Source organism: Pelodiscus sinensis, chromosome 2 (genome assembly GCF_049634645.1).
Source record: "Pelodiscus sinensis isolate JC-2024 chromosome 2, ASM4963464v1, whole genome shotgun sequence".
NCBI lineage: Eukaryota > Metazoa > Chordata > Testudines > Trionychidae > Pelodiscus > Pelodiscus sinensis.
The window spans coordinates 86970418-86997977 of record NC_134712.1 but is presented as its reverse complement, the minus strand read 5'-3'; the positions used below and the strand labels follow the sequence as shown (position 1 = coordinate 86997977).

Genomic DNA, 27560 nt, shown 5'->3' with positions numbered 1-27560 from the left:
TGTTGTTTAACAACCACAAATGTACTCCCATCCTTTTGTTCTAGAAGCTGTACCAGTAAACACCTCTGTATCAAAAGAATCAACAGCGTGGATGAAGTTGTCATTTTATAATCTTGATCTACCTCTTGTTTCCCACCATCTTTTAAACAGTATTTTACTGGGGTCATACGGTTTTTGTTTTGAAAACACAGTTAAGTGGAAAGAGTTTGCTCATTAAGTTGTCAGACAAGATTTGTTTCTTCTCTATATATTGAATTTTTATAATTGGAAAAGTACTGTTTCACCATGTGGCAAGCCTTGAAAGAAAAAAATTGTCATAATCACAGTGGATTATTTATGTAAAAATAAGGAGAATGCCTTTCAGGGGAGAAAACTGTGTTATTCTAGTTTTTACATATCACTTACAGTAATTTAGTGAAACCAGGAGCCCAACTTCTAATGAAGTAGTGCTGCATTAATACATCAATCATTTCTTTCAAATATATCAAGTATTTATGTGTCCTCATTTAATAACAGGCTACCAACTTGTGAGTGACTGTTTCTGTTAACATTTTTGCACTAGCTTGTAATTCAACAGTTTAATTTATTGGATCACTCACTATCTCCATTTGGATGAATTTTCCTCCAAAAAGATGGTTTAAGCATTTTTCAAAAGATAAAAAAGAAACAAAAATAAAAATGTATAGTTGTCTCAGAGCCAGTAAACTTATGAAAAGGTAGTTTTAAAAAACAAAAAAGTTTTATAGTCACTCTGATCATCTTCACATTATACTGCTGTTGAAAATATACAAATCACAACTGTGTTTTAAAGCATACTAAAAAGGATTGAGCACAGTTTCCTTCACTGTTATACAGAGGAATTCTTTTCCTCTCTTGTACCTCCAGTAATCACCCTGCCAACTTTCCCTCAATTTTAACACTGCACATAAGAGACATGTAATTTTGGCAGCTCTATTCCAAAGATCATCTGTCTCATCAACAAACATTCTTAAGCCTCCAGTCAGCTGACTTCTTTGGCCATGTCCACACAAGAACAATAAAGTATTATGAAAATAACCAGTTAATTATGACAACCATTTTCAAACACAGATTTCTGCAAACAATTTTAGACGGACAGGTTCTTGAAATCATGTAACTGAGTTCCTTCTTACCAATTCCCTGTTAGAAGGGTTCTTCCCAGTTTCTGAACTCAGTGAGAATTGTTAGAAACCCACTTGGAGAGTGGCCACACAAATGACTAGTCATATTTATAAGCCAAAGGCAAACTTACAAATGCTATGGTCTCAGGACTCCATTTGGAAGACTCAAAAAAACCTCTGTAGCTCCCCATTAAACAAATGAAGTACCTCCAGACTTTGTTTCAAATGGTGGCCTTTACAAACAAATATGGCAATCTCCTTAATGAATCTGAGTAAGGTATTCTCTTCTCCTGTCTGGTAAAGACTTCCCTCATTAGGGGGTCTCTGTCACATTCAGGATATGACAGCTAAAATGTCTAAATTAGAAATAAGAAAAGAACCATTACTACCCAACCATAACTGTGTTTTACTTGAGGTGGAGAAATTATCCACATGGATTCCATTTCTGGTGACCTGAAATATGTAACCTTTTAGGTAAGAGGAGGGGGCTTTGAGCAAGCTAAAGATGGTATGTTTCCCAGGGAAGCCAATGAAACTGTTTGAGCCCTAGTGCACTAGGCCCCAACCTGGCTGACTGGTTCCAACTTAGTTAACTCATAGCTACAATTAAAAATCCATTTAAAACAGCCTTTGGCTTGATATTGTATGACCCTTTTGTCTGTCTGCAAGCACTACAAATAACTAGGGCACTCTTGGGCTAGGTCTACATTGTGCTCTCTTGCACAAGAACATATGCAAATGAGGCACGGCAATGAATATCGCACTTCATTTTCATACTTAATGAGCCACCATTTTTAAGCAAGGGGCTTTTGCGCAAGAAGTCTATCACTGCTCCTTCTGGCGCAAAAATCCCCTCTTGCGCAAGAGCCATTCTGCCGCAATGTAGACTGCTACTTCTTGCACAAAAGCCCCTTGAGCAAAAATGGCAGCTCATTAAGTATGTAAATGAGGCACGGCAATATTCATCACTGTGCCTCATTTGCATATGTTCTTGTGCAAGAGAGCGCAATGTAGAGTTAGCCTTGAAGAATTTAATACTGAGCAGATAAAATGACAGTGCTCTAACTAGATAAAAGGTGTATAATTTGGCTTTCCACTCGATGGAGAATGGGTTAGGGGAAAAATGGCAGATGAATCACCTGATTGAAAGTGAAATCTAAAACAACCCTTTAGTATGAATTCAGGTTGTAGTCTCAGGGTCACATTATCATTATGGATCAATGTGTGAAGTGGACCAGCAATAAGAGCCCAAATTTCCAATACCCTTCTGACTGCTGATACTGCTAATAAAAAGGCCCTTTTTGGTACTGTGGGCAGTTTGCTAGGGGCTTGAAAGGGGGGACTCAATTACACAGTGGTTCCCAAAATATGGGGTACACTCCCTAGGGGATGTGGAGCAATGTCTGGAGATCCCAGGCCAGCCCTCATAGGGGGCAGGGAAGGAACACCACACCCAGCCCTGCCCTCAGCCCACGTCTGCCCACTGCCAAAGTTCCACTCTATCCCCTTTCTCTGCCCCAGCTCAGATTCAGCCCCAGCTGTAGATGTGCTTCATCCTCTGCTCCAGCCCAGCTCTACCCTCGTTCCCTCTGTCCCGTAGCCAGCTCTGACTCTAACCCCAGCCCTCACCCAACTCCTTTCAGGTCTAACTTTTCTGCTTAGCCAACTGTGCAACAACAGAGAGAGGCACAGACAGATTCCATTACTGGTAAGGTGGGGGCAACGGCACATGACAGGAGAAGTTTGGGTACCATTGCATTAGCCCAATAACACTATATTAAGATATGAGGAAGGAAGGGACTGCTGGACAGGGGGGGAAACACGTGAATAAGGCCCTTGAGAAAACTAGCAACTGTGGGATGGGAAAAATATACATGTTCCTGAATGGGAGAGATGATGAGCTGTTATTGCTGCTAAGCATACCTTAAAGAACTGATAGGTAGCTCAGAACATCTCTTCCATTTTGAGTATAACACCTGACACTTTACATTTTTGTCTGTGGTGAACAGATTTACTATTGAGTGAACCCTCCTGCAGAAAATGCTCTGGAGGATGGTGTCTTTGACAATCCATTTGTAGTGAGCTGTGAACTGCCTGCTGATATGGTCAACTAGGTCATTCTGCTAGCCTGGTCGATGCACAGCTACTGGTGTGATTTGGTTATGATCAGACCAGTTCTGTAGGCCAACAACTTCTTGACAAAGGAGGGCGGGGGGAAATGTTCTGCTCCCCATCTGTTGACCTAAAACTTTGCTGTTGTGTTGACTGTCATGATATAGCTTGTCATTCCACTTAGCATGGGGAGAAATGCTGTGCAGACTAGTTGGAGAGATCTCAACTCTAGGATGTTTATGTCACGCTCCCCTCCATGCTTTATAAAAATTGGTTTAGGGATATAAATATGTGCAACACAAAGATGTTTTATGCAAAATGCATCATGTAACATCATCTTTAAAGTTACGATCTGCTAAATCTGTATATCCTATTTTTTGAATGTATCAATTTTGTATGCAAAGTTAAATATGAAGTGTGAATCTGGTTTTAATTCTGAATGTGTTTATGAGGGTCATTATGAATACATTAGGAACTTAATGACTCAATACTCAAACTAGCAACGTGTGAACAGTCTTGTTTATCCTGTAAGCAAAAACTGAGGTGGTCCTAGAAAGACATGCCATCTGCTACTGGAATCCATCTTGGATGTGGTGCTTTTCCATGCTAAACAAAGGGCTCCCACCCTGGGTGAAAAGCTATTTAAGGAATGGAAAGCTATGAGGTCTTTGTCTTCAGCTGGCCTTAGAAACTGCCTCACCCACCCTACCAGGATACACATGAAGAAAACTGGCAACAAAGAACTTTAAAGGACTCTGAAAAAGCTATAGCTTCAGCTCAGAGTAACTGTTTAGGTTAAGAATTTGCATTTAAAAAGTTTCTTAGTGAATTAGAACTAGCTGTCATCTTTTGTTTAACTCAGCAACTTATTTGATCTATTTTCACTTGTAATGTCTTACAATTCTACTTATTATACTTATAAAAAAACTTTTGTTTATTATCAAGCCATGTGTAAATAACTGCTATGGGGGCGGGGAAACCACTGTGCATATCTCTCTTTAAGTGATATAGGGGGCTGACCTTAAGAGCCTTCTTTGTGTAAAACTTTTACACAGGGTACGATGGATTTATTGGGGGTTTTGGTCCTCTCTGAGATCTGAGTTGCTTTGCTGAGGGGCGGTAACCCCAACTCTGTGCCTTGGCTGGTGGAGACCAGAGCTTCTGGCCCACCAAGACAGAGTGGTGGGGAGCCTCAAAGGGCAGGAATGTGTGCATCAGTAGCTTGATCCGCACACCAGGGAACAACCCCAAGGGGATTTCTGTGATTCAACCCTTCACAGTTTATACCAAGACTAATCTCTTCAGTGAGCCATAGGCCTTGATTTAAAGTTGATCCCGATGACTATCCCAGCTGAGCGCAGAACCATCAGTTATCAAGAGGCAGAGAAAATGGAATCCCTTTGCTTACATGGAGAATATATCTGGAAACTCACATCCATATAATGTCCATTAGGGAGATATTCAGACTTCAACTCTCTTTGCATGAAGGGAGGCAGTCTGAGGCAGTGTTTTACAGATGATGGAGGGTGAACCTGCAGCTGGTGATTGAGATCTACTATGGTACTGAATCAGTTTTGTGGCAGATACACTCTTGCTGCTGTGGAATCTAGCACTAGCCCTATAATCTCTCTCTTTTGTGCCAACATTTCAGTTTCCTCTGATCACTCTGACACTCAAGATACAAAAAAGTTGTAGCATCATATGAATGGCACTGTTCCCCTGATGCAGAGATTGAATGAGCCAAACATCAAGATATTCTTTGTTTTCCCAGGTAAACCACAACAACTGTGGCTTTGTGCAAATATTCTTGGCATTGCTGAAAGACCCAAGGACAGGACTTTATGCTGAGAGTGGGAATTTCCCATTTACATTCTGTGTGATAAATGGATAGGTATGTGTATATACGCTTCCAATAGGTCCAGGGTTGTAAACCAGTCTTGAGGATCTGAGGATGGGATTATAGAAGCTAGATTTACCATTCTGAATCTGAGGTGACATAGAAAGATGTTGAAATTTGTGAAATTCAGAAATGGGTTTTCCTATCTTCTATGGGTTTAGATAACAATACAGGTAACACCAATCCCTCTGAACACTTTGGTCATATGAACAAGACCAATATGAACAGACAGGAAATGCCTCTTTATTGAGTTCTGAAAGGGAATGAGAAAAATAATCTCTCTCCTTTAGTGGTGTGGCTAGAGCAACAGGTGAGCTAAAGTCTCTTTGCCAGCATTGGTGCTCAGCGTGGTGTTAGTAGGTTGGGACCTCAAGGCAGTGTCAAGTGTCTTAATTTACTTGTCTGTTGAATGTTAATGTAATAGTCTAAACTTATCTGTAGCTTTCTGATGGCTCTTTATATTGCACTACAGCAGTGGTCACCAACCAGTAGATCAGGATCTTGGAGCCTCTGACAGGTTTGGCCAAGAGGCTATCAAGTGCTGGTACTTCAGTTGCCCTTCTCCACACTGCTGCACATCTCCTGCCCTTTGCCTTGGAGCTGCCCCTCCCTGGGAGTCTCCTGTTTGCGGTACAGAGCAGGGAAGGGAAAGGAAAGGTGCTTATGTCAGGGTGCCCCCTTTCCTCCTATATTCTATCTCCACAGGGAGGGGGCACAATAAGGCTGTTTCAAAATACACTTCAAATAAGCTACGCAATTTGCATAGTTCAAATTGTGCAGCTTATTTTGAGCTAAGGGTGCAGTGTAGATACACCCTTAGAGGCTTCTTGTCTCCAGTTCTGAGAAGGCCCCCATTGAGTGCTTCAGCTTTTTTCTCCTGAATTGGGATTTCCTGTGCTTTTTTAGGGCATTTGTTTTTTTTAAGAAGGAAAAAAAGCATGTTTAGTACCCATCATTCAGTGGAAAGCTGCCTCAAAGGAGGGACAAATTTTGAAGCCTGGGGACTTTGCTTTAGCCACAGGTACTAAAACTTGATACTGGGGAAACCCTAACACTAAGAAGACTCTTTTTAATGTAGACAACAGGTTTAAAACCTTTACTTCTGAAATACGCTAACCACAACATTTAATGAAGACTGACTAATTATTAATAATTAAATACAATTAATAATTAATTAAAAGTAATTTCAGTTACACAGAGCGCAAGAGAAGCTGATACTGCCAAGGATGCTCTCACAATGATAGGCAGAAAGAAGGAACTGAAAGATAGTTTGCCCCTCCAAATTATATGCCTTTCGGTGCGGGTAGGGGTGCCCAGACACAGGGGCTACGTCTATACTGCAGGCTTCTTGCATAAGCTCCTGGACCCGGCCTGAGCCAGAACTGAGCCAGGCTGCCTGCTCGCCTGGCTCATAATACACTTTAAATGGAGAACTGCAGTGGGGGTAGGTCCAGGACCCAATGCAAGCTGGGACTGAGCTGGGCTGCTGGCCAGCCTGCTAAAAAATTTACTGGCAAAGGGTGGGGTGGAAATGAATGTAGTCTATAGCATTAACCTATAACCTTTCGCTTATTGGTTAATCAACTACACTATCATATTCCTAAATTGTAGTCCAAAAAACTCTGTCAAAGTTTCTTAAGCAAAGAAAAAATGAGGTGTGTGTTTTTTCTGTGTATATTAGCTCAAATATAAAGATAAATTTGTTTTGGACAAGCTTGTGTTTGCTTTTCTGAACACTTGAACAAATCACGCTTTACTAGCACAAATGTTTGCAGAAAGCTGATTTCAGGCTTGCATACTTGAGCATACCAGAAGTGGCATATTTCATACAGTACAGAATCGTGCTTGACAGGGCAGGGGATAGGGTTCCCTAAATCTTCCCCAAGTCCCAGATTACAGGCAATTAAATGAGCCAGAAGGCATCTCCCACAGCTAGGACCACCCATGTACACAGTTGTTTTGTAAGAATGCAATTAAATTTAAACATGGAAACCATCCAATAAATCATATGGTAGCCTAATTTTTTCTAGGAACAAGGCCTTGGGCAAAGTATGAGCAACCCAGAAAGAAAAAAAAATTGTTTTTTAAAAAAGGACTAATCCTTCTTATCTATTTTCCTACCCTCTGAACTTCTATGTTTCCCTGGGAGAGTCAAAGCCCCAATGGCATCTTTAAGCCTTCTTTCTCATTTCACAGTTAACTTCACTCAGTCTGGGAACCCAAAAATAAGTGATGAGCAATCAGTCAATCAGAACTAACCAACATACCCAAGTTTTGAATACAGAACAATACTTCATAGAATCATAGAACCATAGAGCTGGAAGAGACCTCAGAAGGTCATCAAGTCCAGCCCCCTGCTTAAAACAGGGCCAATCCAAACTAAGTTAACCCAGCCAGGGCTTTGTCAAGCCGAGACTTAAACACCTCTAGGGATGGAGACTCCACTACTTCCCTAGGTAACCCATTCCAGTGCTTCACCACCCTCCTAGTGAAATAGTTTTTCCTAATATCCAACCTGGACCTCTCCTACCACAACTTGAGACCATTGCTCCTTGTTCTGTCATCTGTCACTACTGAGAACAGCCTCTCTCCATCCTCTTTGGAACCTCCCTTCAGGAAGTTGAAGGCTGCTATCAAATTCCCCCTCACTCTTCGCTTCTGCAGACTAAACAGACCCAACTCCCTCAGCCTCTCCTCGTACGTCATGTGCTCCAGCCCCCTAATCATTTTGGTTGCCCACCGCGTCCACATCCTTTTTGTAGTGGGGGGCCCAGAACTGGACACAATACTCCAGATGTGGCCTGACCAATGCCGAATAAAGGGGAGTAATGACATCTCTGGATCTGCTGGCAATGCTCCTCTTAATGAAACCTAATATGCCATTAGCCTTCTTGGCTACAAGGGCACACTGTTGACTCATATCCAGCTTCTCATCCACTGTAGACCGCAGGTCCTTTTCTGAAGAACTACTACTTAACTGGTTGGTCCCCAGCTTGTAACAATGCTTGAGATTCTTCCGTCCCAAGTGCAGGACTCTGCACTTGTCCTTGTTGAACCTCATCAGATTTCTTGTGGCCCAATCCTCCAATTTGTCTAAGTCACTCTGGACCCTATCTCTTCCCTTAAGCGTATCTACCTCCCCTCCTAGGTTAGTGTCATCCACAAACTTGCTGAGGGTGCAATCCATCCCCTCATCCAAGTCATTAATAAAGATAGTGAACAAAACAGGCCCTAGAACCGAACCTTGGGGCACTCCCCTAGAAACCGACCGCCATCCTGATATCGAGCCATTAATCACTACCCGCTGGGCCCAGCCTTCTAGCCATCTTTCTATTCGTCTTACTGTCCATTTATCCAATCCACATTCCCTTAACTTGCTGGCAAGAATATTGTGGGAGACCGTATCAAAAGCCTTGCTAAAGTCAAGGTATATCACATCCACTGACTTTCCCACATCCACAGAGCCAGTTACCTCATCATAGAAGCTAATCAAATTGGTCAGGCATGACTTTCCCTTTGTGAATCCATGCTGACTATTCCTAATCACTTTCCTCTCTTCCAAGTGCCTCAAAATGGATTCCTTAAGGATCCCTTCCATGATTTGTCCAGGAACCGAGGTAAGACTGACCGGCCTGTAGTTCCCTGGATCGTCCTTCTTCCCTTTTTTTGAAGATGGGCACTATATTTCCCTTTTTCCAATCATCCGGGATTTCTCCCAATCTCCACGACTTTTTGAAAATAATGGCCAAAGGCTCCTCAATGATATTTACCAACTCCGTCAGTACCCTCGGATGCATTAAGTCTGAATCCATGGATTTGTGTAAGTTTAGCTTTTCTAAATAGTTCCTAACCTGTTCTTTACCCACCAAGGGCTGGCCATCTTCATCTCATCCTGTGTCACTTAGCTCATTAGTCTGGGAGCAAACTTGTCTGTGAATAAAGAGGCAAAGAAAGCATTGAGTACTTCAGCTTTCCCCACATCAACTGTCACTAGGTTACCTCCTTCATCCAGTAGGGGCCGTACACCCTTTCTGATCACCTTCTTCTTGTTAACATGCCTGTAGAAACCTTTCTTGTTATCCTTCACATCCTTAGCCAGTCGCAATTCCATTTGTGCTTTCACCTTCCTGATAAACCCCCAGCATTCTCGAGCTATACATTTAAACCTCTCCCTGGTCATTTGTCCAAGTTTCCACTTTTTGTAAGCTACCTTTTTGTGCTTAAGTTCACCAAGGATTTCCCCTTTAAGCCAATCCGGTCTCCTACCATGTTTGCCTCTCTTGCTACGCTTCGGGATGGTTTCTTTCTGTGCCTTCAATAAGGCTTCTTTAAAATACTGCCAGCTGTCCTGGACTCCTTTCCCCTTCATGTTAGCATCCCAGGGGATTCTGCCCATGAGATCTCTGAGGGAGTCAAAATCTTTTTTTTTTTTGAAGTCCAAGGTGTGTATTTTACTACTCTCTTTTCTTCCTTTGGTCAGGATCCTGAAATCTACCATCTCATGATCACTGCTTTCCAGGTTGTCACCCACCTCTACTTCCCCTATTAGTTCCTCCCTGTTTGTGAGCAGAAGGTCAAGCTGCGCACGGCCCCTGGTCAGATCCTTCAGCACTTGTGCCAAGAAGTTATCTCCAACATTCTCCAAAAACTTCCTGGATTGCCTGTGTACTGCTGTATTGGTTTCCCAACAGATATCAGGGTGATTAAAGTCCCCCACGAGAACCAAGGCCCGCGATCTGGAAGCTTCTCTCGGTTATCTGAAGAAAGCCTCATCTCCCTCATCCACTTGATTCGGTGGCCTGTAGCAGACATCAACCACAACATCACTGCTGTTGTTCGCTCCTTTAAACTTAACCCATAGACTCTCAACAGGTTTTTCTCCCTCTTTATACTGGAGTTCAGAGCAATCATAGTGCTCTCTTACATATAGTGCAAGTCCTCCTCCTTTTCTCCCCTGCCTGTTCTTCCTGAACAGTCTATACCCTTCCATGACAGCGCTCCAGTCATGCGAGTCATCCCACCAAGTCTATGTTATCCCAATTAAATCATATTTCTTGGACTGGGCCAGCCTCCAGTTCTTCCTGTTTGTTGCCAGGCTTTTCGTATTAGTGTACAAACACCTCAGGTAACCAATTAAACGCCCTATTTTCTCCATTCGAATCAGGGTCCTCCTTTGTTGCTCGTTCCTCTTTGCATTTCTTCCCAGTATCCGACTTTCTCACTCCCCTCAGGGTTTTGGTCACCATCCTCCGACGAACCTAGTTTAAAGCCCTCCTCCCTAGGTCTGCAAGCCTGCCCGTGAAGATGCTCCTTCCTCTCTTCGTTAGGTGGATCCCATCTCTTCCTAACAATCCTTGTGCCCGGAACAGAGTCCCATGGTCAAAGAAACCAAAGCCCTCTCTGCGACACCACCTGCACAACCACGCATTTAATTCCTCAATTCGATGATCCCTGCCCAGTCCTTTCCCTGCATCAGGGAGGATGAACGAGAACACCACTTGCACTCCGAATTCTTGGATCCTTCTTCCCAGCGCTACATAATCCGCAGTAACCCGCTCAAGGTCATTCTTAGTTCCCACATGGAGAAGCAGGAAGGGATAGTGATCCGACAGTTTGATCAGTTTGGTAAGCCTCTCAGTCACATCCTGTATGCAAGCTCCCGGTAAGCAGCACACCTCTCGAGATTCCAGGTTCAGACGGCAGAGGGATGGCTCAGTCCCTCTTAAGAGGGAGTCCCCAACCACCACCACCCGTCGTTTTCTTTTGGGGTGGTGGCCGTGGAACCCCCATGCCTAGGACTACGCATCCCATGCCTTCCAGTAGATGGTGTTCCCTTCTGGTTTCTTCCTTGTGAGGTCTCTTCCAAAGCATTCAGCACTGCAGAGCCTGTGGAGAGAGCCTGGAAGTGATTACTTACCTCTATAGCATTGAGGGATTCCCGTGCTGGCCTTTTTCCTCTTCTAGAAGTTACATGCTGCCAGTTCTCTTCCTGGTCCTATACTGCCCTCTCTGGCTCTTCCGCCTGCTGTGCTTGAAGGATCAAATGCTGCCTTCTATCGAGGAAGTCTTCGTCCTCTCTGATCGAGCGTAGGGTCGACACTTGGGCCTCCAGTCCTCTAATTTTTTCTTCCAAAATGGTGACCAGCTTGCACTTAGTGCAGATGAAATCCGTTCTTTCTTCCGGGAGGAAGACAAACATGACACACTCCATGCAGGTAACAACAACAGACCTATCACCATCCATCACTGCTGTCCTGGAGAAGGGATTTAAAAAGAAAGGCAAGAGAACCTCACGCCCTTCCCTCTCCCCATCTAAACTCCCCCTCTCCCCGTCTAAACTCCCTCTCTAAACTCCCTGTTAGCACTCACCTGTTCGCGAGCTTATTGGTCGCTTGCCCACTGCCCACTTGTAGCACATGACTCGCGATCAACCCAAACTATTAAAGCATCTCACTAAAAATTAGTAATTTTGAATAATGAATAAACAGAAGAAAATTTCACATAGTTTGTGGATGTTACAGAAACAGAAAGGTTAAAATTTATGGAGTAAATTATTAGTTTCAAATTTGTCATTCAGCTCTCATATATAATGTTTTACCAAGCTAAAACCATACTTCAAAACGTTTAGATTTTTTCAGTGGTGCTTGAGTATTACAGAAATATGCTCACTGACAGTACTAAAGACTAAAGACCTTTATCTACCCAAAGAACTGGTACACCTTGTGTAGTGTCAAGTTAAGTCTTTCCACATTGTCTACTTCAACTCTATTGTAAGGGTCTAATTTTAAAATTGTCAGTCTCAGTGACTTGTAAAATCATTAGTTTCTGTGCTTGGATTGCTAAAAATACTTCCAATTAGCACTGAATATGGTGTGTGTGTGTGTGCGTACTACCAGTTAGCACTGAATATGGTGGGTGTGTGTGCGCGCGCGCGCACAGGCACAGGTTGGTTTGCGATAAACATACTTGCTCAGCCCACAGTGGACCGAGATCAAATGACTTTCACATCCACTGCTGTGTAGTCAAACAGCGACAATGAATCACTGTCAGCTTGCCTTTGTCTCATGCTCTTAACAAATAAAAGGGAACTCAATTCCTCAAGGTTTCCACAAATCCCTTTACTTTAACACACTCCTAAACTTTTAGGGACACTTAATCAGTTCTACAAACTACTATCTGACCTGGGGTTTCTCCCCTTTATAACTGGGACGTCATTTATTTTGAGGAGTTCTGGATTCACAGAAGACTAAACTTTACAAAGCTCTTCCAGACACAAAAGCTATGTCTACACTACAGAACTTTTCCAGGATACCTCAGGTATCCCAGAAAAACTGCCGCATCCAGGGAACACGTCTCCTCTTCCTAAACTGTTTTTGGAAGAGCAGAAGTGCTTTTTCAGCATCCCTGTAAAAACTTCATTTTATGAGGAACAAGGGATGTTCCAAAAAAGTTTCCCCCACTCAGGCAACCCCTTGGGGGTGACCCTCCCCCCTCACACACGCCTGCCCCGGGGCCGAAACCCGGGGTGGGTGGGAAATGGGGGCGGGGCAGACAGGACTCCCCGCGATCAGCTGGTCGAGGCCTCACGGTCGACCAGTCGATCGCGATCAACCTGTTGGTGACCACAGGTTTAGAGCAATTGGTCTCAACCGTTCCAATCTACTATACACCTTCCAGGAGTCTGACTTGCCTTAAGTACACCAAGTTATACCTTAAGTACACCAAGTAAAACCTACTTGCTTACTAAATCAGAAAAATACAGAAGTGTCACAGCACTTTTTACTGAAAAATTGCCTCTCTCATTTTCATCATATAAATGTAAAATGAATCAATGGGAATATAAATATTGTGCTTACATTTCTGTGTATAGTATATAGAGCAGTATAAACAAGTCAGTGTATGTATGAAATTTTAGTTCGTACTGACTTTGCTAAAGCTTTTTATATACTCTGCTGTAAAACTAGACAAATATCTAGAAAAGTTGACATACCTCAGAAGATGTTTGTGTATATGCAGTGGTACAAATACAACTTGAGAACCTCTGTATTTGAGTATCTAAAAATGTATGCAGTGTTCACTAAATCTCCAATATTATGATTCCCCAACCCCTTCATTGTCAATAAGCAGGGTTTTAATGTATGACATTGTCAAAGTCTAGAGAAGAGAAGTGGATTTTAAAAGGAAAATAAATGAATGAGGTCCTTGCACAATTAGAACCATATTTTAATATCTTACGTGCAGCGTCTTTTATATTTGTGAAGAATATAAAAAATTAAGGAGACTGAATTATAAAAAAGTGACAACATATTTCAGCCCAGAAAGAGAAAAGAACACACTGCTGCTTCTGTGAAATGCATTTTAAAAAACACACAACTTGTTGTAGTTTATTTAATTTTTTAAAAATCTTGTAGCTTTTTCTCAGTACTGAATATAAATATGCTGTATAACTTTGTAGTTAGAGATCGAAAATTTAAAACGTTTGCTTAGGATACACCTAGAGTTATCAGACCTCAAGCGAAATATCCTGCTTGGTCACAGTTTTTCCATTTGCCAAATTCCATGTTATGTACTTATGTGACAGCTGTTAAACAAAGTTCAGCTAACAGAGGAAGTTATGGCAGAAAAACTATGAATAGACACCTATGGCTTGATGTTCATTCACACTAAGCCCCGTACACCAGTCTGGCAGTGTAAAGCAGCCTTATAGTGAATGCAAATGCAATTTACAGCTCTAGCGTAAATGAAAACGAGGTCCCTACTATCTCTGCTGGTTTGCATTGCCTCTGTTACCAGCCACATAACATTAATACTTCTCAAAAAAATAAATACAAATATAAACTAAGCTAAGCTTTTAAAATGTATTTTTAATTCTCATTGAAGCTTCTGAATTGCAATCAAATTATAGTAACTTCGATTTTGTTTATGAATAATTTAATAATCAGCATCCTTTATAAAGACATCCCACCTACCTTGTAAACTAATAATATCTATTTTAGAAAATAAACTTTTTAAAAAATGGAGAGAGAAACAGTGGCCTTGCACACTATCCGCACTGCCATCTTCAAGATTGAGGTTCAACTGTTGCTCTGGGATGCTTGCTCAGCAAATTAGGATAAGATGAAAACATGGTGAATGTGGCTTGTTCAACCCCTAGGAACTTTGGGAATAAATGAAGGGGAAGAATGCTATTGCCATTTAATGTTATTTTTTTTGGACAAATAAAGAAAAATTCTTAAGTGTGCTTCAAATGGAATTCCATTCAGTCCTCCTTAGACAGCAAGTTAGTACGTGTGTACAAAGCATTTTCTCTAGGTTTAGAGGAAAATAAGTGCATCTTTTCTAGCATTATTTCAAACTTACTTTTAATATTATGTACTTCAGATAAGAAGGAATAAGATAACTCTACCGTTCTAAATTATGCCAACTCCTGTAAGGAAGATGCAAATTTTTACATGAAATAGCTACTACCACAATACAAAACATAAAACATATAAATATAGAACAAACAAAAAGCAATAACTATCCATCCATTAACTTCATCATGACTGTATCAACGCTTCTGCATAATAATAATAAGCAATTGCTTTGGGGCGCAATTTAAACCAGAAATATTTTCAGTCTGTTCCCTACATTGAGAGTATATTAATCCATTTGTAAGCATCGGTACAATCTTCCCCAGGAGAAAGATGTGTGTGTGTGTTTTGCACAGAACCAGAAAACCAGAATTTGAGAGTGCCAAATCTTTGTTTTGACACTGACCTCCTCTGCAACCTAAGAAAGTCACTTAACTTTTCTTCCATGTACTCAATCAAAAAGCTATTAGCTTCACATACTTTAAGTATTAAATAGTATTTGTAAAGCACACTGAAAATGGAAAACATAAAAGTTCTAAGCATTATTTCCAGAACTATAATGGATAAAGCTTTATGCCAATTTACTATATTTAGTAGTAGTTCTTTCTAGCTTTATTTGGATTAGATAAACAGAGTGTATTCTGTATTAGTTTAACTAATTTTGTTAAACTCTTGAGATGCGTATAGACTGGCAAGATTTTGCCAGCTGTCTACACTGGCTGCTTGAATTTGTGCAAGAGCACTGACGTTCTAATGTAAGAATTCAGTGCTTCTTGCGCAAATACTTTTGACGCTCCCGCTCAGGGATAAGCCCTCATGCACAAGAATACTTGTGCAAGAGGGCCAGTGTAGAGAGGCACCTTAATTTTATGCGCAAGAAAGCCCGATGGCTAAAATGGCCATCGGAGCTTTCTTGCACAATAGAGCGTCTATACTGGGCACGGATGCTTTTGTGCAAAAGCACTTTTTGCGCAAAAGCACTTTTTGCGCAAAAGCATCCGGGCCAATCTCGACGCTCTTTTCCAGAAATACTTTTAATGGAAAAACTTTTCCATTAAAAGTATTTCCGCAAAATCATGCCAGTCTAGACGCAGGCTTGGTGACTATCTTAAAAACAAGTGATCAGTTGGAGGAAATGGGGGATAAAGTATGGTTATCCTTTATATGGTTTTAGAAAAATGCAAAGTTTAATTTAACTATTTGGGATATCAGAATTGACCCCAGTTCCATTTTGTCATTTGTGCTTCCTTTCTGTACATAACTATTGGAGTATAGGTCTTTTCCCCAAATATAAGAAATTTTATTTGAGGCATCTTTTCCAACATATAAACATATTTCCATTAATATTACAAAGAAACATTTTATTTTTTACATGCTGTTGCCTTGCCTCCTACTCCCTTTCCCAAACAGGTCTGGCAAAGGTTTATAGGATTTCTCTGTTAGTCATCTTATTTACCTACATTTACCTTATTTACTTTTATTACATATCTACTTTCTTGTATCCAACCTCTTATTTCATTAGAATACATGACATGCTGTACTCAGTCTGGACCTCTCAATCATCACAGACCAAGTCTGTACCATAGAGGAAAAAATCCACAGAAATCACAAATGTAGGGTCATTTGCAACATTTGCTGTATCATTCAGAATCATTGCTTTCATTTAAATAGCGGTATTTCCAGTCAATCTGGCCATGAACTGATTTCAGCAGGAAAAGCCAAGAATGCCAAAATTGTGGCTAACTATGCCCACTGAAGTTAACTAAGCTAATTTCTACCCATACACGGTTCCACCACACTGTCATGTGTAAATGTGTCTACGTGTGGTGGCTTCTCTTCTCCCACAATATAGTCAAGGTAGGAAGAGGAGAGCAGTGACCCGAAGACACTAAACTGCCAGTCTCTGGCAAAAGTGAGGGAATGAGTTTGCTTTGTGTTCTTGTCTCTCTTCTGGGGTCTGAATACAGAGAACAGAGAATCAGGATACACTGTTTTGCAACAGACCTGTAATATTGCTGCTCATCATAATCACCAGTCAGACTGATTTCCAGAACCTGCTCTGCAAAAATCTTAAATCACGAAGCAACTCTAAAAGCAAGATTTCTGGCAACAGCAATTTATTTAATATACACTTTTGATCGAAGTCTAATTCAGAGCTGAGTTATCATTTTTGGTGATAGTCAAATATAGTAACAGTAGCAGATGGGTGAAAAGAGTGGATGTACTGTGTGTTATAACCTGTTTGGGATTTTCATATCCCCATCCTCACATAGGATGAGGCCGCCCAATGCCCAGGCTGCCCTGGTAGAAGGCGGGATAAGGGACACCCTGAAGTGAAGGAGGTGGGGTGGGTTCTGGCGTGGCCTACGGGATAGGGCACTTTATATTGGAAAAAGGTATGCAAATAGTGTTCCACAATTTGCATACCTTTTTCCAATTGTTTTGTGAGAAGAGGCTTTTCCAGAATTTAGTCCTTCTACACTGGGCCAAATTTTGGAAAAACCTCCTCTTTCAGAAGAGCCCTTCTTCCTTGTGACAGCGCTTCCGAAAGAGTGCATCTGCTCTTCCACAAAAAATGTTGGAAGAGCAGACGTATTCCTTGGACAGAAAAACTCTCTTAGTCTAGACATAGCCATATAGACCGTTCCACTGGAACTCTGTGTAAACCACAGCCTAACAAGTGAATCATTTTAGGAACTGTTACTTGCGTTAACAAATTTACTGATTGACTTGAAGTAGCTCTATGAGAAGATAAACTGGCTAGTTTATTAGATGAACTGCCTGTCACCTATTATTTGTTTGCTGAATATACTAAGGAAACATGATATAGGTTTACATTGCTTTTGATAAAAATTTCAAAATCTTTAATAAAAGGTGAAAAAACCCTTAGTAATCTCACTGTGTGATCTGATGCTTAAAATGTTCAAATACAGAGTCATCCAAAACAAAAATTTAAAAGTGTTTTCACTTAAAATAATCTTAATGATTTAATATAATTTAAATTGGTCTAGGTTGGTACTTTTCAAAACAGACAGCTATTACTTAAAATTATTTGACTTGCTAACTTTTCCTTTTTATTCTAGCATTCTTCAGCAGCAAAAATTGTAACTGTCTAATAACTGAGCAACACAGTAATATCTTCAGTACTTTTGCTCTGCATGTTTTGTAGATGTAGGAAATTATAATGTTGTTTGGTGTACCACAAACTCCCAAATCTTGCAAATATAAAGTATCTTTTTCAGAGTTGTTATAATCGATTACATTCTTGGGCATTAATTACATGAAAATAAACACTTACTACTGTGCACAGTCAATCAGTTGGTATTCGTTTGACCTCTCGAAGCATGCCTTTACTCCTTCATCATCCCAGAGCTTTTTTGCATGTTCAAAGAATTCCTGAAAATTGGAAATTGTGACAAATAAGAGAAGATTTCTCAAGTTCTGTTTCAATTCAAAAGAAACAATGGTTCCTCCCTCCTCAAATCTTCATGCTTTAAAAGGTTGCAACATAAGAAAATAGACACAAAGAAGAAAAAAGTAAAGTAGTATTAGTAAAATCAAAGTCTCAGGAAGACTAGTTCAAGGCTGGAGTATTTTCACATACAACCTATCAATTGATTTCAAGAATTTTATATAATTCAGCCTTTCACTACTTCTCCAAAAGAGCTCTTATCTATTTGGAAAGTAAGAATTAATAAAAGGATCCAGCCTAACTTCACTGTGTGACCAAAAGAAATGTCAAAAAGGGTTGGTGTACTGAAGTGCAAGAATACAAATTTCTAAGTAAGAAACCAGTTTCTCTGACACATGGATTTTGGATAGCGGATCCTCTCAAGGAAATCAAAGATGAATCAAAACTAACTCTTATAATTATAATGAAATCGGAACACCAAACACCTGAGCATACAACCCTACACTACCATATATATGGCAATGTTAAAGCACCTTTGATGGACAGATTGTTGATAGCTTTTAGCAACTTAGCAAAAGAAAGCCCTTTAAATGTAGTTGCTACCTCCCAAACTGGATCCTTTATTATAGTGGGTCTCAACCTTTCCAGACTATTGTATCCCTTTCAGGAATGTGCTTTGTCTTGAATACTCCAAGTTTCACCTAGCTCAAAAAATTGGACTTAAGCTTTCTGCTGTGGCACTCAGCAAGTCTAACACTGCCCTGGCGACCCCATTAAAACGAAACAGCCCACGGGCTGAGTACTGCATAAACCCGTGTTTCTCAAACTGTGGGTCCCGACCTCTCAGGGGGTTGCGACCAACTTAGAGGGGGGTCATGAGCAACTTAGAGGAGGTGGTGGTATCACAAAGTTTGAGAACCCCTGGTATAAACAAATCACTGTCTGCATAATATTTTATTTTTTACGTAGTCTGCTGCAAAAGAAAGCAAATTATCTAGATGAGTTGAAGTAATCTCTGGAAGATCTCTGTACACCCCAGGTTGAGAATCATTGTTTTATTCAGAAGACTTTGGCCTTGGATTCTGGGGAACCCATCCCATCAGTACAAAGAACAGTTATAAAAGACAAGCAATATTCTTTCTGTGCATGGAAGCACTTCAAGGTACGTTGTTTCCATTGGGTAAATGAGTGCCTAGCTCAGCCAAAACCCACAATTAGGAAGGTCTCTCACACAAATTCACTACAATCTGGACCTTTTGTAGAGGCTTATGCAGAAACCAGAGAAAAAGTATTGATGATACTAGGGATGTCAATGGTTAAACAGTTTATCGGGTAATTCTTACAGGTTAACTGGTGGCTCGGCTGGGCTAGAACAGCCCCCCTTACCTGAAGCGGGCCCTCAGTCTAGCTGGCACAGTCCGCAATGACCCGGCCTACCCAGAGCAGCCCGCCACCCCCTGCCTGCCCTGTTTAAGCGGTTAACTAATTAAATGGGATTTTACTTCCCTAGATGATATAGATGCCAATGGTCTTCCCTCTGAGAAAGAAGTAAACAACAGTTTCCCATTGTAGTGGCAAGTAGCTCTGCACTCTCAGAAATCACATTCTGTAGGAAAATATAAAACCAAGACTTTTATCTTTTATGTGAATTAAAAAGTTCATGGCACTTACCACATGAATACATGTGCTGGCCCCAATTTACAAAATTACTTTTTGTCTGCCTAAATGTCACACTGCAGTTTTGTTTGGAAATGGCATTATCCTTCACTTCCTGCCCTAAAAAAATTAGTGTGTACAGTTGCTGTTTAAATGTTTCTGTATCCCACTCCAGACTGTGCTGTCTAATGGAACAGAGAACTGGGGGTTCTGACTCTTTAGTTCTAATACAATTCAAAAGAACCCCTCCCTCAACTCCAAACTCATTAAAAAAAACAACAGTTAAGATGGTTAAATTACAAGGTATTTACCTATCATGTCATTTGCAAAAATACAAATCTTTGTATCATTAAGGGAATCCTAAATCTTACACTTCCCAAATAAATATATTATTCTAATCCAGTGGGATGAAATACACATTTCATCATAATAAAAGAACTAACCCTGACTCCTGGAATTTTAAAGCTTTGTTGTTGGGGTTTTTGCTGTTGTAACAAACTACATTTTGTCATTTTTTTTAAACAACAATGTGATGTGGGAAGCAACTAACATATATCAATTGGCAGTAGAAATTTTTAGTAATACGCAAATTGCTGTTCATTTAGAATAATGCTGCATATCTAATTTAATAGGAAAAGTATGCAACACTGTCAAAGAGTAAATCTGGATTCGATCAGGACAATTTAATTTCCAAGCCAAAGCTACAGGCAAGCTAATACTTAGCTCCATAACGGAAGCTGATTGTAACCTCAACTCTGGAAAGGTTATTGCCTCACCATAATTCCTGGCTCAGCTACTAACTTGCTATGTGATTTTCTGCAAATTACTTAACTTCAGTCTGGTTCAAATACACTAGGGAAAAATGGGTATAAAATCACTATATACATCATAGGACTGTTCTGAGGTTCACTGTCTGTAAATTATAGAACTGTTTTCCAACCCCTATTATATCCTTCAAAGAAGAAGAATGTTTTCTCTGACAGTAAAATTCATAGCAGAAATTTTCTGTTAATGCATTACAGTAATTCCTCATTTAACACGTGCTCACTTCACACGTTTTCGCAGTAGCATGATTTTTTTAGGGAACGTTTTTTGAATTACACTACTGTCCCTGGATTAACACAAATTCCCTAGCCAGCCCATTGCCGGTGGCTGCACGAGGCTTCCCCCACATCCCTGCAAAGTGGCGGAGGGTTCACCGCTCACCGCGCCGTTCCCCAGCGACCTCCCCTCACCGGACACAGTGTGGGTCCTGGCAGACCTGTCACAGGGGCATACTCCCAACCCAATCCCCCTCCCCTCCCCTTCCCCAGAGCCAAACACCTCTCCTCCCGGCTGTAACCCAATTCCCTTTCTCCCCTAACCTTATGTCCCAGTCTCAACAGACACCACCGCTTGAAATGCAACCCTCACCTTTTCCATTATTTTCAATGGGAAAATTGGCCCCACATAACACGTTTTCACTTAACACGATCATTTTCTGAAACATATCTGTAGTGTTAAATGAGGAATTTCTGTACATTATTACTGAACTCGCCCTCCAGTCTTAAACCCCACCTCCAAAATCCCACCATCCACAAGACAGTACAGCATGTTTAATTGGCAAGTGATTCAGATGCCAAAAAACTTTCAGATTAGAGTACAAATGGAGGAAAGATTTTACACAAGAGATGGCACCAAACAAACACTAAAACTACACCAAATATATTTTCCAAATGTACTGTATATAATGTATATGTGAAAAAGTGATTTCCACCTTCCCGGAGGATTTCAAATATTGAAGAAACTGAGGTGTAAATAAAGCACAACACTCTGTGAAGTGTTATTCAATGACTTTGTCTTTCTATTGTGACTATTATAACAGCATCAAGATATCTAAAAAAATGAAATTATAATAAAATGAACAGAAAACATTTCTCTCTCTCAATTCATTTGTTCAGATTTCAAGAGAGAACTTGATAGTATCATAATCTAATTTTTTTTAGATTTACTTACTTCATAAATTCTGGAGCCAGGCCCATTCAACCAGAACCAGAACCAGAACCACCCACTAACCTAAGCCTTACAATTCAAAACAAGTTTTCCTTTTGACTTTTGTGTAGAAGATGAAATGAAGTGTATTTGGTGACTTTGAAAGGGAAAATTCTGGTACCTCTGTAGGATATGAAAGTCTCTAAAACACTTGATTCTTTAAACACCAAAATTCCACCTTTTGAGGTTATGTTATAGACATCATAAAGTCCTCTACTCTTACAGCAGAAAGAGAAACCAAGTGAGAGAACAAACAAAAAATTACGAGGGTAGAGCAAGGAGAGAACAGAGAGCATAAAACAGACAAAAAAAAAGATCTAAGAAAGGCAATAAAAATAAGAGAAAATATGGCACAATCTTTAAATATTTATAAACCAAATATTTTATTCTAATCCTGTATTTTATTGGATTTATCTATTTAGATTGGTCTGCATCTCCATTCAATCCCAGGGTTCAGTCATTGAAGGGAAGGACATGGGGAAGCAGCATAGTGTCAGAAAAAAAGTTCAGCTGTGATCCCCAATTTTAGGGTCCAATGCTTCTGTTCTTGGAGTACGATGAGCTGGAAACCCTCTCCCCTCGTGGCCTCTATCTTTGTAGGCCTATCTGTGATAAAATATGGTGGGAGGAGGAGGCACAGATAATAAAACCACTCCCCTTTTCAAAGACTTGAATTTATTGAGACACACTGGGTATCTCAAAAACCCACTGCCTATAAGCTTCTCCTTCTTTACTTTTGTTTGTATCTCCACTTGGTAAACATTTCTTACTCATTTTCAAATTTCTATTTCACATACTATCAAAAAAATCTACATTTTTTGGAGTCAAACAGAGTTTTGGCAGTGGGTAAAATGAAGTATTTTTACATCTGTTTTTCACTAGATGTAAATATAATTTTGTGTTTCTTTATCCTCAAGTATAGTTCTGCACATCTATTATCCCCATTTTGTATAAAGACACCTCACACAAATCAGTGTTGGTCTCTAAGACCAACCAAATATATTGGGCAGAAATTTTATGCTTTAAATATTTTAGCCTGTTTATTTTATTTTACAGCAGACTATTTAAAATGACTCCCAGATTTCTTAGTCTAACGCATGTCCTATAATATAACGTACCTCTTTAAAATGAACTGAGCTACTGCAGAGGAGTATATTTGTCTGTAAATTGCCTCCCACCTACATTTACAGTCCTTTTTCCTTGGTGACTAACTGTTCCACAGAAATCCTACATCACTTCAAGACTACCACCACCACCATGCACTTTCTATGCTCACTTTTAACCCTGTCCCTTCCCCTAATAAGCACCCTAATATATTATCCTTTTTGCAGGTGCTGAGGGCACTGCACCATCAGGCACCAAGATGTGACCTAGAGCCCATATTCCAAATTTATCTACTACATCTGGAGAATCGCCTAGATCCAGCCTACTTCCTATCTTCATCTACTAAGCCAGGGATGGGCAAAGGGCCCTCCCTGGACCGGATGCAGCCCACCAAGCCGGTAGATCCAGCCCCCCCCACCCTGGGCCAATCACGGTCTGGGGGCGGGGGAGCGCACAAAGTCTCCTTGTCCCCACAAGAGCGTGCAGAAGCTAGAGACACACACCAGCTGTTTTAAAACAGCTGTGGTTCTCTCTAGCTGGCGTGAGCCTTTGTTAGAGAGAAGGGGGAGCATTGCAGCTCTCCACCTCCAGACCAATCAGGGTCTAAATCAACCTAAGGTTTAGATCAGGGGTGGGCAATAATTTTCACAGAGGGGCCACTTAATGAATTTTGGTATGCGGTCAAGGGAAGGGGTGGAGCCTGGGGTAGAAGGGGCAGGGCTGGGGACTAGAGTTGTCTGGGGCTGGAAGCTTGGAATTAAAAACACAGCAAAGGGCTCCCTGCCCCACTGCTAATGCATTGCCTGGCAGCCGCCTGGGGTTGCTGTGGCTATTAAATGGCTCGCGTAGCTCCAGCCCCTGCGTGGGTAGTGCTGCGACTAGAAGCCATGGGGCATTTAAATAAGATCCTGCTGCCTGAGCCATCACCTGGAAATTCGGTGGCACGGACAGCTCGATATAAACAGAAAGCGGCCTGATGCAGTCCGCGGGCCAAATCAAAGTGTTTTCCAGGCCGGATCTGGCTCCTGGGCCGCCTCTTGGCCAAGGCCTAGTTTAGATGTATGCTAGGCTTAAGAAGCTTCTTTTTTTATTCTTGCTTCCTTCTGTGTTCAGAAAAGCAGGATTTCTTATAAATAAACAAGATCACTTAAAAAAAAAAAAAACCAGACTCCACCAATGTCCACTTCCAACTGGAACATCCCCTGGGCCATGAAATTTGATTAGTCACTCATATCAAAAAAGGGCCAACAGTGTTTTTAAAACATACAGTGACTTTAGGATATGCACAAGTACATATCACATATAGATCACTTCCTCATGCTATTACTATAATCAGCACTGAATCATCAGTATGCAAGGCATTTCAGTAACCAGAGTCCAGCACTTTCTCTCTATACAGGTAGGCAGGTTCCTGCTAGACAAGATATATCATGAGAGAAACTTAAGCAATATTCATAACAAATCATTATTAAAATCATTATTTCAAATGCACCTTGAAGGAAGTTACAACATGATCCTTCTTGAAATCTAGGGAACAAACTTTTTTATCTAGGGAACAAACTTCTTAACTGTCTAAATTAGGGAAGAAATAAGAGAAGACTAAACAACCACATATCTTAATGGATTTTTATGTATTTTGAAAATAAAATTCTTCATCTTGATTGCATTACAAACTGAAAAAGGTTCATATTAGGTCAGTGATTTCCCCCCCCTCCCCCCCCCCCCCGATGAGACTATAGGTACTTACAGTCCAGATGAAGATGAAATCCCATAATACCAATGGAACCATCCCGACATATATGGGCCATCAGCAAAATTGAGATCTTGAGGGAACATCGACATAGTAGGGCTAATGTCGAATTAAGCTATGCAACTTCAGCTATGTCAATTGTGTGGCTGAAGATGAAAAAGCTTAACTCGGCTTTTGGCACTGTCTACACAGCAGGAGGTCGAAGGAAGGACACTCCTCCTTTGACTTCTCTTAGTCCTCATGAAATCAGGGTTACTATGAGTTGGAGTAAATAGTCTTCCAGCTCAACATTATTTTGAAATAAGGCTTGTAGTGTAGACATGCACTATAACGTTGCTGTGTAGATATACCCTGAAATACACAATACAGACCTCTACTACTTGAGACAATGGGGAACTCTTAATAGTAGTAGAGTCTTTTCTATGAAGACTAACCACTAAAGAGAAGACACAGACTTAACCAGTAGGTTTCACAGCTGCTTGTTCAAAAGCAGAGGACTGCTGAGACTCAGTTTCCACTCCAGGTTCTGGAGGAGTGTGCATAATCCACATACCTCCTGGGTGTGGAGCTGTCTTCCTCCAGGGGCACCTACACCATTTAGAGATTCATGAGGTTCCTGCAGCCTTAGCTTACAGGCACACAACTTTTAGCTAATGCAGCAGAGGCTCATTTATTTAGCTCAAGAGGTCCCAAATTCTATCTTGCCCTCTGATTACCAGGGGGTCCATAACCATTATATGTGCTCTAGTGACCATTTCCTAACATGTCTGACACCATGCTTGTCCCTCTTGCTGCTATCCTTCTTTTCTACTGTCCTTTCCAAGCTTGTCCCTCTCCCTCTGCTATTGTCCCTGTTCCCCATAATATTCCTTGCCCACCTATATGAGTCATGCTTCTTTTTTTCCTTCCATACTACCTGGGCGCACACAGTGGAGCCACAAGCACAGAAAAGAATCCCCCCATTGTCTGTTCTTTCATCAGAGCAAAACCCTAGCAGTTAGAAGGAACAATTAAAAAGAAAGATCACCTTAGTTCCAGTAGCCCAGGCGTGGAGCATGCTTAATGCAGATGGAATCCTTTGAAAATTTACCTGCCGAATCCTAAGACACTTCAATGGTCACATGCAAACTGTGATTTTCAGAGACTTATAATGCAGCCAAATTTGGGTGGATTTTGAGAGAGGCAGAAAAATTAAACTCTTGGAGCAAGTTCCTGCTTGAAAGAATAAAAAGGCTAGAGCTTCTCACTTAAATGGTTGGAAGAATTTTCCTTAACATGGACAAAACAATGTATTTTCACCATATCTCATTCTCTGAAATGCCAGAACCATTTCTGGTTTTTTTAAGTTTCAACACACAAAGTGCCTGTGGCTGACAACTGGCATGGAAAATTTCAGCCAAATTGGTTAAAGTCTGGTAAGCAGCTGAAAACTGCATCTATAATAGAAACTGTTAGGCAACCACAATTATAGGTTTTGCCTGTAACAAAAAGTCTTCTCCTATTTGTATAGAAAAATAGGATTTGCCACACTGGATCAAGGCCACTGACTCATCTAGTCTGGTATTTTAATTCACACAATGGTCAGTAACTGATGCCTCAGAGGAAGATATAAGAAACCCCAAGATGGGAAATTACAGACCATCTGCCCCAAAAGGTCATTTCTTCAGACCCTGCAGCAGTTAGTGGTTGGCTTGTGCCTCAAAGCCTGATATCGTTACTTTAAACACATACACGCACACGCAGTCATTGCAGATATTTTATTAAGCTCATAAACGTCTCATCATTTTCTCAATTCTTAGTGTCATAGGTACCAACTGTGGGGGTGCTCTGGTGCTGGAGCACCCATGGGGAAAAGCTGGTGAGTGCAGAGCACTCACCAACACCAAGCCACTTCTTCTGCTACATTCCCCAGCACGTATCACACACTGGTGGTCCCAGTAACCTACCTCTCTCCTGCTCTCCCAAAAAATCAATCTGTTTGCGGCAATCAGGAAGCTCCGGTAGGGAGAGAGAGGAGCAACCACAGGATGCGCTTGGGGAGGATTCAGGGCAGGGGTGGGAAGAGACAGGATGGGGCTTCAGGGAAGGGGTGAAGTGGAGGTGGGGCTGGCAAGGGAAGAGGCTGGGCTGGGATTGGGGTTTGGAAATGTGCTGGAATGGGGGCAGAGGAGGGATGGGACTTGGGGGAAGAGGTGGAGTGAGGGAGGAGCCTGGGGAGAAGTGGTAGAGGGGAAGTCGGTGCCTATGCTTACTTTCATTAATACCCTGTAGTAATGAGTACTACTGGTTACTATGCACTAGCAGGTGAGGCCCGTCATTGACTGGGCAAAGTCATTTTTGTGTAGATTACACTTATAGGAAAGTTCAAGAAATTAAATATATATAATAAAATATGTTATTAATGTGTTTGCAAAAGGGAAGTAAAAGAACAGTTTTAAATCTGTAGGATTTCAACTTCAAACATTATTCATTGTATTGAATAATTACCATACGTACTAAATTTGAATCAGAAACTCATAAAGCTTCCATTACTCTTTTGGTAACTAATTTGAATTATTTTGCAATTTGTAACAGTAAACATTTTCTTTGCACTAAAATGATAGTTGAATAGGCAAATGGCAAACCACAGCCAATGGGAGCCGGTAAGTAAACAAACCAGAGTGTCCCGTTAGCAGCTTTCTCAGAGTGGGGCCGCGTACCACTTAGAGAAACACTTATTTAAACCTTTTACCCAGCATAGTCTAGTGTGAATAGTAGTTCATTTAGCTAATTTAAGTGGCAGGACTGTTTATGCAAAATTTGGTATCTGTAGGTAATCAGGAAGTATGACTATTTTGCACAAACAAATTCACAAAAACTCACTTTTCAAAATATATAGTAGTTAGTGGAAAAGTGTTCTCTTATCAAGTTTAGAATTTGTCTTTCAGTTTCCTTGATTTGTAGTATGAGACAAAGCATATAAGAACGCCTGATTTACCTTCTCTGTACCACTCATAATTGTGTCTAACTCTACTGTGTATTCTCATTAGTTGTCTCTCTCAACTGAACAATCCTTATCTCCTCTCATAGGTTGGTCTTTCCATAGCTCTAATAATTTGTCTCCTAT

The 27560-nt window shown here is 40.9% G+C and overlaps 1 protein-coding gene across 2 annotated transcripts in view; it reads right to left on the bottom strand.

The window, feature by feature from the left end:
• Positions 1–27560, bottom strand: part of GNAL (G protein subunit alpha L) — a 312920-nt gene that overhangs the window by 78701 nt on the left and 206659 nt on the right. For both annotated transcript variants that reach the window (XM_006117488.3, XM_014570679.3), the window contains exon 5: positions 17800–17897. In XM_006117488.3, coding sequence (XP_006117550.2) covers positions 17800–17897 — 98 coding nt within the window. The remainder of the gene's footprint in view (positions 1–17799; positions 17898–27560) is intronic.